This window comes from Dasypus novemcinctus, chromosome 9 (assembly GCF_030445035.2).
Source record: "Dasypus novemcinctus isolate mDasNov1 chromosome 9, mDasNov1.1.hap2, whole genome shotgun sequence".
NCBI classification, from domain to species: domain Eukaryota; kingdom Metazoa; phylum Chordata; class Mammalia; order Cingulata; family Dasypodidae; genus Dasypus; species Dasypus novemcinctus.
The window spans coordinates 30963816-30977448 of record NC_080681.1 but is presented as its reverse complement, the minus strand read 5'-3'; the positions used below and the strand labels follow the sequence as shown (position 1 = coordinate 30977448).

The 13633-nt window shown below is 45.1% G+C and overlaps 1 protein-coding gene across 15 annotated transcripts in view; it reads left to right on the top strand.

The window, feature by feature from the left end:
• The window catches only part of SLC44A3 (solute carrier family 44 member 3), an 80300-nt gene that overhangs the window by 49545 nt on the left and 17122 nt on the right, over positions 1 to 13633 (top strand). For 8 of the 15 annotated variants that reach the window (XR_011649620.1, XR_009187130.2, XR_009187127.2 and 5 more), the window contains exons 11-12: positions 138 to 294; positions 2748 to 2825. Coding sequence is in view for 9 of the 15 variants with exons in the window: in XM_058303150.2 (XP_058159133.1) it covers positions 138 to 294; positions 2748 to 2825 (235 nt within the window). In the remaining 6 variants the exon portion in view is untranslated. Of the gene's footprint in view, positions 1 to 137; positions 295 to 2747; positions 2826 to 7195; positions 11082 to 13633 lie in introns of those variants that run through there. The other 7 variants (XR_011649621.1, XR_011649622.1, XM_023582589.3 and 4 more) reach the window with 5 other exon arrangements.

Genomic DNA, 13633 nt, shown 5'->3' with positions numbered 1-13633 from the left:
TGTAAAACTTTGCCAAAGGCTTCTTGCATCGCTGCTTTAGAAATCGTTAGCCCTGTTGATGATTTGAACCAGCGAGGAGCTATTTTGTTGCTTTTTAAATACTGTTTTTAAAATATGGCCTTTTTTTCTCTTCCCAGAAATAAAAATGACCCTCCTGGCCACCCCATCCTTTCGTCTCTCTCCATTCTTTTCTGCTACCATCAAGGAACAGTCGTTAAAGGGTCATTTTTAATCACTTTGGTGAGGATTCCAAGAATCATTCTCGTGTACATTTACAACGCTCTGAAAGAGAAGGTAAGACTACACCCTCCTACAAAGTACCCTTGGTGCTGGGTTGCGGGAAAGTTAATTACTGGAAAATTACAGCTGGCCGGGGGACAGGAATGGGATCTGTGACAAGCTCACTCAGGAGGCCCCTGTGTTTCTCACCCCCGCCCCCACCCCCGCACAAACCTCTTTTCCAAGTTTCCGTTTTGTTTATGATTTTGTTTGTTGGACTTTTCTCCAACCTGGTGGGAGGTGGGGGGGAGAGGGACAGGTAGGAGTAGTTGGGAGTTACCTGGTGCTCCTCCTTATTTACATGCTGAACAAGTGGGATAAATTCTTAAGATGACATTTAATCAAGTTTTTGTGGACATTTACATTAATATTACGTTAAAAAATGCACTGTAAGATAGGAATAATATCATTGCAACGATATTCCCAGCCTATTGTGTTTTCCTTGAGGATGCCATGGGAAGTTACTGGTACCTGGAAGGGAGGGAGGGAGAAAAGGAGAGAGCGTGAACGAGTGTGTGAGTGCATGTGTGTGAAAGAGAGAGAAAGCGTGTGTGTGTCTGTGCGCACGCGCGCCCTTGAGAGGGAGAAATGGGCAAGCTGACCTAAATCTCAGCTCAAGAGACCGAATACTGTAGGGCTTTTGTGCCTGCGTCTTTTTTCTCTTCCCTGGTTTTTATTCCATGCACATTTGGTTATGAATGCCAGTGGAAACCAGAACACCAGGAAAACAGCTGTTCTCATGGTATTTCTGGCCTGCCAAACAAGGGAAGGTTGGATTTTTCCCAACTTTGCTGTTCTCACACAACGCTAAGCTTTCCCCCATCTCCACCCCAGCGTTGGTCAGACATTCACAAACCTAGCTGATTCCGATCTTTTTGATATAGTTATGTGTCTTCTGTAAATTGTGGAACTCTTATACATGGGTTCATAATTACACTTTAGAATTGTTTTTATTTGCTCTTTTAAACAGAAATCTGAATTCTTGATATTTTAAAATCCATAATCAAGATTTAAGATTAGTATGTCAATTAGAAATGATGGAATTTCACTATACGTTTATTTGGCTTCCTCATCTTGAAATGCATGCTAAGTAATTACCCCCTGATTTAGAATCTTTTCTTGTATTTCTGTTAGAATCTTGCCTAGCTACATTCTGGTAGCTGCTCTTCTCTATATCCAGGCCAGATCTGGAAATTTCTGGCTTCTGCATTTTGAAATTGATCCTCTAATCTCAGGAAACTTGGAGAAGGCTTTCTTGAAAGAGCAGCTTTTTATTTTAAATGTCTTTGTGTATTGTGTATAAGTAATAGGTAATCATAGAAAGAACTGGCTATCCCTTTTAGAGTTAAGCATCTCGACCTCTTTGGGGAAACAGCCTTCCACAAATCTAAAAAAGAAGTCAGTGGAAGGCTCAAGGTCTCGCCTGAGGTCTAAAAGCTTATTTATCCTTCCCCAAATCCCATTAGGACCAAGGGGCCAAACTCCCTTTTAGTGATGTCACTCTTGAGGAACTGTATCCTTTCTTAAGTCAAAAAACGTCTTCCTCAGCTGTCCTACAGCCAGTACTGTGTCTACAACTTAAACATTTCAGGCAGCCACTGCTTGATCTTTCATACTTTAAATAGGCCTATTCACCACCACAGCCAGGCTGAAAAGTAGCCAGATCAAGTTTCATCCAATTGAATTAACACTGGGACAAGAAAATGTCCATATAAGGCTGGGTTATTCCTGGGGTCTTCATAGAGGACTATTTCAGGATTGTTTTTAAGGATTTTTTTTTTTTTAAACTCTGGGCAGTAGACAAGACACTGGCAAATTCAAGTATTCCTCGTCCAGGAGTGTCGTTAAATTATTCACACATGAGATATGCACAAATTCAAATTGTATTTTAAAGGATTTATAGATCTCTTGACATATCCTTTGGAAGTCTCCCTATAGAATTTTTTTTTTTAAAGGTAGGCTTCATTCTTTTTATGTGTGTACATAATTAGTATCTATAATGTGTTACTTTGAATTATTGTCTCTGGGATGTGAATTTTTCATGCATCTAAACTTTGATTTGAAAAAGAAAAGTTTATCATTTAGGATACTTAGGAGGAAATGAAGGGGCAGAGAGTTGCTGTTTACTAGAACCAAAAGACCCAGCTTTCCTTCACCAGTGAATATAGACTGACCAGTTTTCCATTGAGCAATTAATTTGTATTGATTTATAATAATTGTGGTTATTATCTTGATTAATATTTTATAAAATTAAATAGAATAATTTTATTAATATAAATAACATATTTATTATCATAATTAGGTGCAAAATAGAAGCACCTCTCCCTTACCGTGTGAGAATTGCCACAGCGCATTTGCCCAGATGAGTAAGTCTCCAAGTGGGAACAGAGTGTGTCCCCTCAGAGACTGCCTGCTTGCCTTCTCTGCCTGTATTGCTTTTGACTCTGTCCCTTTGGTTCTGATCCAAGCAGCGTAATACATGGTCGAGGTGCCTGTTCAGATGCTGCTTCTGGTGCCTTGACAAATGCCTGTGCCATCTCAACCAGGTATGTCTCCCCACAGGGACCCCAGGGCCGTACAGAGGGACACAAGCAGGGGCTGCGTCCCGTAGGTCAGGGACTGGCAAATTTTTATGTAAAGGGCTGGAAAGTGTGACCATTTGGGGCTCTAGGGGTCTCTGTCACAACGATTCAGCCCTGCCATTGTAGAGGGAAGGCAGCCATGGACAAAAATGGAGATGATGGGGCGGGGGGCGGGGGCACTGTGTTTCAATAAAACCTTATTTGTGGACACTGAAATAGGAATTTCATGTAATTGTCATGTGTCAAGAAATAGTGTTCCACTTCTGATTTTTGCAACCATTTATAAATGTCAAAATCATTCTTGAGGAAATTTTAGATTGTATGTATGTTACTAGAAGGAAAATTTTAAAAATAAACATGGAACACAAACAGGGAACCCTAATGTAAACCATGGATGATAGTTAATAGTACAATTATAAAAATATTCTTTCTTTAATGGTAACAAAAAATACTACACAAGTGGAAGCTGTAAATAATGAGGAGGGGGTGTGTATGGGAACTCTATTTTCTGCAGGATTTTTTCCTGTAAACCTACAACTTCTCTAATTAAAAAATATATATATATATATATCATCCTTGGATCATGGTCAGACAAAAGCAGGTGGCCCACTCTGACCATCGTTCACAGACCCTGCCTTGGGAACTTAGGTTATTAAAATCATTTTTCAAATTCTGTATTTCTCTTTTCAGAAATAAAAGTGGGAGGGAGGCTTTGGAAACCCTGGCAATAATGCATATAGATCAACTGAGAGCTAATTATCGATGTCTTTCCTGAGAACTATAATTTTCTTGAATCAGGAAAAGAATTTCCTCCCTAATTTTTATATATTTCACCAGGCTTTCTCTTTCAAGCTATAAATATTCCTTATAAAAATAAAAAGGTACATATTGTAATTGAATTTCAGATTCTTTTTGTTGCATGAACCTCTCACATTGATGGAAATTTAAATACATATTTTTTCTATAGTTAATTTAGGAAATTTTAATAGCTTTTTGTTAAAGTTTACACAAAGCAGTATTTTTATGTCAGCAGGCTGTTTTATAATTAAAATGTCCACAGAAATATCACTTAGAAAAGTACTTATTATTGCCTGTCTTCCTAAGAAATTTACCATTAGAAGTAAAGGGACTGATTAGACCAATTGTGTTTAATGTCTTACAAGTGGTATTCAGAATACCTTTCATTATTCAGAGGAAAGCATAGCCTTCTTGGAGTAAAGATCTATTTTTAAGACTCCTCTTAAAAGCATGAAGAATCTTTGAGGACATTTTAGAGTACATTTAGTTTTCATGTGTATTGCTACAAGCCAGCATATATAAACCACAGTAAAATACCATATCATTTTTCAGAAAGGTGGGGCAGATGGCAAATCAACCCAGACCCAACCAGCATTCCCTGCTGCGGTCATGCCATGCCTCTCTTCCTCAAAATGTGTGCACTTATCCAGACTCCAACTTATTCCACAAAGGTTTTAAAATACATTACAGTGTATTAACTATGACAAAATATATATCCATGGAAAATCAAGATGAAGAACTCTACAGATAGACTCAAAAGCAAGGGGAGAGGAGCAAATGTGGCTCAAGAGGTTGAGCTCCTGCCTCCTACATGGGAGGTCTTGGGTTTGGTTCCCAGTGCCTCCTGAAACAACAACAACAACAACAAAAATGAACAACAAGCAAAACAAAAAAACCAACTTATGGAAGCCTATGTGGTTCAGTGGTTGAGTGCCAGCTTCCCACATACAAGGGCCCAGGTTCAATCTCTGGCCCCCAGTACCTCAAAAAAAAAAAAGGGGGGGGGGGAGAACTTTGCCACACAGATTTGTTGGCCATGTGGTCCTACAGGGCCCTAAAAGTAGAGTTATTATCTCCTATCTATCTCATATAATTCAGGTTCTTTCCTGACCCCTCTTCCACCTGTGTTGTTGTTTTTTTAAAGACTTATTTATTTATCCCTCTCCACCCCATTGTTTGTGCTTGCTGTCTGCTCTCTGTGTCCATTCACTGTGTGCTCTCTGTGTCTACTCACCTCTTGAGGAGGCACCAGGAACCAAACCTAGGACCTCCTGTGTGGGAGAGAGGTACTCGGTTGCTTGAGCCACTCAGCTTCCTGCTTTGTTTTATCTCTCCTTGTCTTTCCTCTTTGTGTCTCCTTGTTGCGTCATCTTGTTGCATCTGCTTGCCGTGCGCCAGCTCATTATCTTGCTCATCTTTTCCAGGAGGCCCCGGGAACCGAACCCAGGACCTCCCGTGTGGTAGGTGGGGGCTCAATTGCTTGAGCCACATCTGTTTCCCTCATCTGTGGTTTTCAAACTCTTCCCTAGAAGCTGAGGGGCTCCAGGGTCTGCTACAGTTTCAGGATGGGCCCTGGCTCCATCCCACCCTCCCCCTACCCCCACCCCATCTTTGAACCAAAGCAGCTCCACCTTGAAAACCCCTGTCTCATACCATTTCCACTTCTGTTTTCTCTGCCCTGTTGTCCTGAGGGACATGTTTTCTGAAATTGTGCTTCCTTTCCCTTAGTTTGAAATGTTTCTACAATCATAAGTAGTGTTGATATTACCCTCACTCTCATTACCATTAGGGAAGTGATGAATCCTCACAACAAATACACAGTGGGGGCAATTATCTCTGAATCACGAAAAGACGGGTTTATCTTTTTATTCTTTTTCATTTGCTGATCTGCTGCGGGACTCTCCACCAGCCCCCTGTTCTACGCCTGTTGCAGACCTTCAGGTCACGTTTGTGGCACAGGAGTCTCGATTAGTTTCCCCTTCCTGTTCCTTTTCCATGCCCTGCCTCCTTTTCTCTGAAACTGAAGGCATTTTCTTACTTTTTCTTTGTTTGTTTTGGTTTGTGTAAAGGTTCCTTGGCAGGAGAACATGCATATGACCTTAAAATAAAGACCAACATTCTAGGGCAATGCACAGGGAAAAAAACAGTACTCAGGCATCATTGCTAAGAAATATTCCATCCAGATGCCGTTAGCTCCAGTGCAGTGACCTGGTGATACAGATGGGAATGGGACCTTGGATTCTAACGTGATGCGTGTGCCCCAGACCTTGACCTACACCTATGTCGTGGCATCTTTGCTTTGGTGTGACTCCTGTGGGACCAGGCAGTGCCAGCCGAGGTAGCAGTGGTAGCCCTAAAGGTTTAGCGAGGGAGAGAATGGAAAAGAAAGAATTAATGTGACTTTTGATGGAATGGGTCACCTCTGGTCTAAATCGAATATGGGAAAGCAGGGTAAAATTAAGAATTTAGAAACTAACAGGGTATTGTAAAATGGTGATCAGCACTGTTGTCAGCCTCATTTGGCAGTGGGCAAAGGAAAGTGAACTTAAAGGGAGAAGAGAAATTTAGATTAGACTTTTGAGAAATGTCCGGCCTTGAATGAATTAGGGAGGTGCACGGTGAATCACGCCTTAATAGATCCAGAAAAGGCCTGTCAGGATGATGTGGCCTCTCCCCTCGGAGCGGGCAGAGCTCCTGGGGACACAGCTGTCTGTTCTTCCTGGAGATTTTCAGGCCGGGAGACCCTGCAGCCTCCCGGCTCCCTGTTGAAAATTCCTCTGTGGGACTCTGGGCCAGCCAGCCAGGAAGAATGGTGCATCTTCTTTTATTTCTGAAGCTGTTCACAAACAGTGCCTCATGGAAACATCTCCCCAGTGCACGTCCCTTGTCCATTTTGGACCTGAGCATCTGGCCCAACTCTGATGTTTTAGTGCTCCCCTAAATTTAAAAGCCACCAGTGGGCCACAGACTTGTCCTGATGGTTCCAAACTGAACTGAACATTCCAGCGATTCCTTTTTCCAGTTCTTTTGGATCATGGCAGAAATCCATGGAATTTCATTTTTGCCTGCAGCTAAGGGCTATTGACTAATCCGTAAGAACACATAGTGAGCTTTTAAAGCTTACTAAAATGGATTACCTGTGAAGCAAAACTGGTGTTTTACTTAATTTCCCAAGACTCAACTCCATTCTTCCTTTAAAGAGTCTGAGTGCCAGATCTCTGGTGATACTGCAAAGCTTATCAATGCACACGTGCAGAGAACTGGGGGGTTTTGCCAGTTGAGGAATGAATATTTTGCTATGAGAGTATCTTCGGGGCTGCCTTGCATCAGCTGGGTTGTCCAGGTGCAGTTGTTCTTGTCTTCACTGATATTTTACTTCCGTTGATGACTAGGTTCTTGTTTAATTCATTAAATTTTTAGCAATTTGAGCGTTGCATTCCTCTTCAATCCTTTGTTCTTTGGCAGAAAGTGGGAATAGGTGTAGGGGGTGAACTGGGGTTGAGGTCAAAAAAGCTTTCTCTTCGGTCTCTTGGCAGGGAGGTCCCAGGTAAAGCACCTCACTGGTCAGAGATAGCAGCCGTTCAAGTCTCGCCTCTGCCACTGCTTCTGTGTGTACTTGGCTGAGTTACTTCACCTTACTGAGCTCCGCTACGACAAGGGAATTGGGCTGAATGACCCCGAAGTCCTTGTGCGGCTTCCCAACCAGCCTGCAGGAGCCCACTGCTCTGCAGCCGCCCTGAGATGCTGTGCGTGGAACACGGGGGATAATGGGAGAGACACGAACCATTTCTTTTTCTATCATTTCCCAAACATGTCATGGTCTTATTTTCTTTTGTTACTTGTTATCCATGGTGGGGACTTAACTCTGGAGCCTCAGAGATCAGCGATGTTTTCTGTCATCCTGATGTGGGGTCTCCAGAATCTCGTAGAGTGGCCAGAGAGCGTGATTCGACAAAGAGGAGCCCCCTGTCTCTCTGCAGCTACAGCGATTCTCCCAAGGGTGTGGCTACGTCGTGATACAAATGGAAGAAACAAAAGAGCTGGGGGTGCTTTCTCTGAGCTTCTGGTAAAATAGCAGTCACGCCGGTCATCCTGGACAGTGGGCAAGTCCACTCTAAGGGCCAACAGCTTTCACGTCCCGTGGCTGCTGTGGGCCATCAGGCAGGAGCCCTGGGAGCCTGACGAATCTCTGCGGCATCTCCCGGCAGTGACCAGAGGAAGGGACGAGATGAATCGGACCTGTCCTCACTCTGTCCACCAAGTTTGTAGTGTACTTTCCTTTGGCATCTTTCTCTAATAGATATGAGATACGGAGCAAGTGCATAGGTTATTGTCTCTTGGCATTTGTTCAGAAGTGCCATTGGCTTCCTGACTAGTAAATATAATGATCAGAAAGGCCCCAGATAATCTCAAGTCCATTGCAGAGAAAACCTTGTTGCTATTTGGAAAATATGCACCTCTCTCCCCACCCCACCGGCCGCCCCCCCGCCCCGGCCTGACCTCTGCACCCCGCATTGCCTTGCCAGTAGTTTTTCCCCCAGTGAATATAATGTTGGTCTCTGTCTTCTAAGCCTTTGAGGCTGACTTGACGTGGTAATATCTCAACGCCTTCTCTCTCTCCCCTTTCCTTGCCCCTCGCTCTGTTTCAATGACTCTTTCTTGCCATCCATCAGTAGCAGCAGCACTCTGTGCCTCTGCCCTGCCGGGCTGTGGTTCATCCCAAGCCAACTGGCAGCTGTTCAGAGACTCCTCTTCTCCTCTCCCACAGCAGCGTGTTCATCTCAAGAGAAAGAAAAGGTAATATGGTGAGATTTCTTTAACTAGATTATGATGATGCTTACAAAAAAGAGGACACTGTTGTGTGAGTAGATGGCATTGCCTCACAGAGGATCCAGCAGCCTTTCTTTCTGTGTCGGCGGTGGTTCTGAATCCTGCCACCCCCACCAGGCGGCCCTAGAGCTATTCCGGGACAGCCAGCTGATGGGGAGAGCTCTGGAGAGATGCTGCCATATGTGCATGCTGTAGAGAGATATGCACGTTTGTGTCATTATGATAGTTTACATTAAGGCTCATTGATCGACAGTGGTAATCCCCAAAGCCCAGCTGTTTCATGGCAAATGCTACTACCCTGGCTTTAGATAGAAAGGAATTGGGACATCTATTTGTCAGAGGCCCCAGTCTGTCTGGGAGAAAAACAAACTATGTCCTTCTGTTTCTCGGGACAAGGCTCAGAAGTGGCTGAGCTTAGGGCTGTGGCTTTAGTGGCTTCCTGGAGAGCAGCCTCTCTGGAGCCCAGCTCCACCTGCTCGGGGTGTGCTGCAGGGGGAAGGGCTCGGCAGGGCGAGGCCCGAAACCCTCTTCTCCCCGGGAGCCTTATCCCCCCGCTTTGTCTTCATGGGAAGGCCCAGTGACCAGCTGCCATCTTAGGGTGGCCTCTGAAGTCCTCCCTGAGCTGACATTCTTCCACCTTCTAGTAAAGCCAATTAATATTTAATGAATGATTGTATCAACAGGGAAGGGAGGGAGAGTTATGTAAGGAACACCCAGCCAATCAGGAAGCCTTCCTGGGAGGCAGCCGAATGTTCAGCATTAATTAGTTTTACTTCCTCCAAAGTGTGCCACTCAGAAGCCCAGAATACCAAATGTTAATTGAACCCTTACTCTATGCCAGGCGCTGTGTTATATACTCTGTGCGTACTAACTATCTTTAACCTCACAAATCATTCTTTTTTTTAAAAAAACAGCTGGTGACACTTAGATTCAGAGAGGTTAAGTAGTTACCTGCCATGGGGTAGACAGAAGGAAAGTAACAGAGCTGGTGTGGAGGCTTTGGATGCCCAATAAATCATTTTCCTCTTACTTATCCAAGTTCTAAACCAATTGAGAGACACAAGAGTCAAGCAGATGAAGGTTAAAAATATCACCTTGAGTCCCCAGTCAGCTGACTGGAGAATGCTCCGTAGGAACAGCTGAGGGCAAGCAGGCTGGCTAATATTCCACTCCTAATCAGGAGGGGCCCACCCACCCTCTCCCAACCCAGTCCCCAGTGCAGGCCTCCCCCCACGGCCTCCCCTGTGAACCCGCAGCTGAGGAGCCAAGAAGGTGTGTTCTCTGTGACTGGTGGATCTAAAATGAGAGCGAGGAAGGGGCTGAGCCCCTGTGCCCTGCCTTTTCCTCCAAACTCACCCAGCCCCTTAGGTCGACATCCTGTTCCTGAGCGGATGGGAGGTATCACCTAAACGGGGTCTCCTGCCCTAGAGGTACAAAGCCAGAGGAATCACGTTAGCCTCATCCTGGGATCCAACTCGGTCCCCTTGGGCCCTCCTGCACGCTAGGGTCTCAGAACCCCAGAGCTTCACAGCCCACAAAGCACCCTCTCCTCATCTGATAACAGAATCTGCCTCAACCAGGGTTACACGCTAGATGGGTCAGGCATCAAGGCCCTGGGCCCTGGGCTCTTTCAGGCCAGTTTCCTCTCCATCCCGGGTCTTCTCTTCCCTGCCCCTGTCCTCCTGAGCTCCACAGAGCAGGTGTTTCACTTTACGCCATATGACTTGGTGAGCTGCCCAGCCTTTCCCTTTGAGCAGAACGCTACATAGCTCTCCCCACCCCTGGGGCAGTGTGCAAGATGGGCCATGCCTGGAGGAGTCAGAAGGGTGAGGAACATTTGGGTCCTGGGAAGGTTGGGGTCTCACCTCTTGATGGTGCCAAGCCCCAAGCTTCCTCCTCCAAACCTCCTCTGTTCTCACACCTCAGCCTTCCCTTCTTCCACAAGACTTTTGTCCACATCTTATGAGCACTTCCCCGGCCTCACTTGGATCTATGTCCGTATGTCAATGTTTCCAGCAATGCGATAGAGTGTAGTGAATCTCATCTTTGAGGTAGACAGGTCTGAGTTTGGTTCCTAGCTCTTCCACTTACTGAGCGACCTAGGGTGGGTTATGTTGCCTCTCTGAGCCTGAGTGTTTCCATACATAAAGCAGAATTCTTAATACCTCCTTCCTAGGGGGTCGAGAGGGTTAAGCTTTGGGGTTCTGAGAACCTAGCCTGCAGAAGGAGGGCCCGAGGGGACTGGGTTGGATCCCAGGATGAAGCTAACGTGATTCCTCTGGCTTTGTACTTCCAGGGCAGGAGACCCCGTTTAGGTGATACCTCCCGTCCGCTCAGGAACAGGATGTCGACCTAAGGGACTGGGCGAGTTTGGAGGAAAAGGCACCATGCTATAAATGTCTTAGCATGGTGTCTGGATCTTAGTACATGCTCCATAAATGTCACTTTCTTTTTTGGGGGGAAGGGTTTAGTTACTTGAGTTGATATAGCCATTCATCAAATATTTGAAATCTGCCATGTGCCAGACAAACTGAGTGTTACAATTCCTGTATCCCAGATTGTTGTAAATAATTAAAGAGCTAGTTTGCGAAACTCTTGTTTCTGTGCCTGGCATGTTGAGGTCCTTACTGAATAAATGGAAGTTATCATTTATTATCAACCCACTAAGTGTATGGGCTCCCAGTTACAGCCCATGGCACTTAGAATAATGCTGCATTCACAGGCTTAATCATTGAACCTGTGTTCCATAAGGCTCCATTACAGAATATTGGGATCCATAGGGTATATTTCCTCAAAATACACCTTCTTCTTTCCTTCCCGCCACCAGCCAGAATCACTATACTAATAATTTGTAGGGGGGAGTTGAATTGCTAAGAACTGCCCTTCTGAAGGTTCCTGCAGCTCCAGGAAAATGCCCGTGTCCTCCAACACAGAGGCAATGGGGAAGGAAAGTCCTATACTTGAATCCAAACCCATGACCAGGAGACTGTAAGTATCCGAGACGTGAAGTTTAAGGAAGCATGTCCCACACAGCACGTTGTTCCAGAGGGTGGGTCTCTGACCCTGTCTTTTCTGCAGCTAGCCCTCTGTTACTTCCATTTTTCAGCAGTCAAGGGCAGTTGTGTCACTGCTTCGCACGGTTGCCTGGGAGTATTTCCAACAACACTGGAAAAGTTCATCCGATTCAAGGAACCAGCCTTTGCTTGAACTCTAGGGCTCTTTTTCAAGTCTGAGCCCCATGTGGAACATGAAGTAACCCCTTGATGTTCTCTCTCCATCCTGTCGTGACATGTTCTAGGTACACTGGAGATTTGCTGAGGAAAGTTGCCTGTGTTTTTAACTTTGATCTTTGAAAACCACCTTTGGAGTCAGCAAAATCCTATTTCCTTATAAACAAGGAAGCAGGTGGCAGGTGCAAACACTGTGCTCTGGAACAGTGTTCCGACATGGGGATTTGGCACCTTCCTCTTACGTCCTCCGCCGTCCACTGTGGGTTGGCGGGCCAACATCTGTGATCACAGCCAGAGGTGGGGGCGGAAAGTAAAGGAGGCGGCTCTGAGTAGAAGTTGGAACTTTCACAATCCAAGTTATCAAAATTATGCCAAGCGCTTAGGAGATAGAAAAATTGTTGCTGAGTTTCTACATTTCTCAAATTCCTTTAGTGTGGGAAATGAAATTAAACCATTAAGTAGCCCAGACGTCAAATTGAATCTTCCTCATGAAGGAGATAAGGTTTCTTCATATCATGTCTCTTTGTCTGGTTCTGCTTCTCAAATAGTTATTGCCAGAGCCTTCCAACCACCCTCCTCGGAAGCCCACCCACTCCTCTCCCCACTTGCAGCCCTTCTAAGCAAGGTATTGACTGTGAATACACTTCTCAGCTCTGTCATTCTCCACTTGTCCTTGTCCTAGATGTTCAGGCTTGTTGGGAGAAGGAAGTGATTGTTGGCCAAGAACTAGAGAATGCTTCCATTAAGAGAAAAATAAGAAAGGAGGTGTGAGTCATGGTGGTTGAGAGAAAAATGGCTGTGTTGATGCAATCGTGAATTCATGTTCTGCTTCAAGCTAGAAGCTGATGGCTCTGTGGCCTTCCAGCACCTGAGTCTCATCTTTGACTGGTTTCCACATGGGTGTGAAGCTCAGCCACAAACTCTGATGTGTGGAAATGCTGTATCATGTCTGTCAGTCTCATTTCTGACTTTGAGCTTCCATTGCACTGGGCTGGCAGAAAGTGAATCTGTTATTCCAGGGGTATCTGCCCATGTCATTACGCATGGTTTCCGGTGGCAATGGTCCTCAAGCATGAGTACACACAGGTTATTCCTGAGACATCCATCTTCCTAGCTTCATGCAGGAATCTTTTACAAGGCCACCTATGGTCCTTTCTGCCTGAATATGATGATGGTGGGCAACCAACTGTCCCAGTTTGCCTGGGACTATCCAAGTTTCATCAATGAAAGTCCCACCTCCCTGAAATGCCCTCACTCGTGGGCAAACCAGGTCTCTAGTCATGGTCACTTCTCTTTAGAGTCTTGCCATTTCCCCATGCTCTGCCAAACAAAGCAGATGTGGCTGCCCTAGTGAGACCTCACAGCCTTCCTTCCCCCCATCTGGGGGTGGAGAGAGACCTGCTGCTTCCCTGCTGCTCCAAGGCATTTGGTTTATACTGGGAATCTCCTTCCTTCACCTTCTCCACTGGTAGGTAAGGGCTTAAAGAGCTTAAAATTTTTTTAAGGCAAAAGGCAGTAAGAGTTGTAGACTGGGTGTCCTTTTCTCCCTATCTTCACCCTGTCCTCTCTGCTCACCTGAGGCAATGAGCACTGAGTCCTGATTAAATGGGGTAGGAGGAGAGGAGGGAAAGGAGTAAATGCATGCAGGGAAAAGAAACAAAAGATCGCAAAGTCAGCCCTCACGTGTATATTAGGAATAGCTGGACAGTCTTTCCATTTAAATCTAATCCCTACAGGCATTTGAGAAACATGTTCTCTGAAACGTAAGAGAGAAAGCGATTAAGAGAATTTCGGTTCAATGGTTATCTTATCCAGGTGGGGCTAAAAAGTTTCTAAAGGTCTTGACAAGTGGATCTGGATTTTTACTTTCTTTAAGTGGTTTCATCTTGCCCCCTCCTTTTGCTTTCTCAAAAT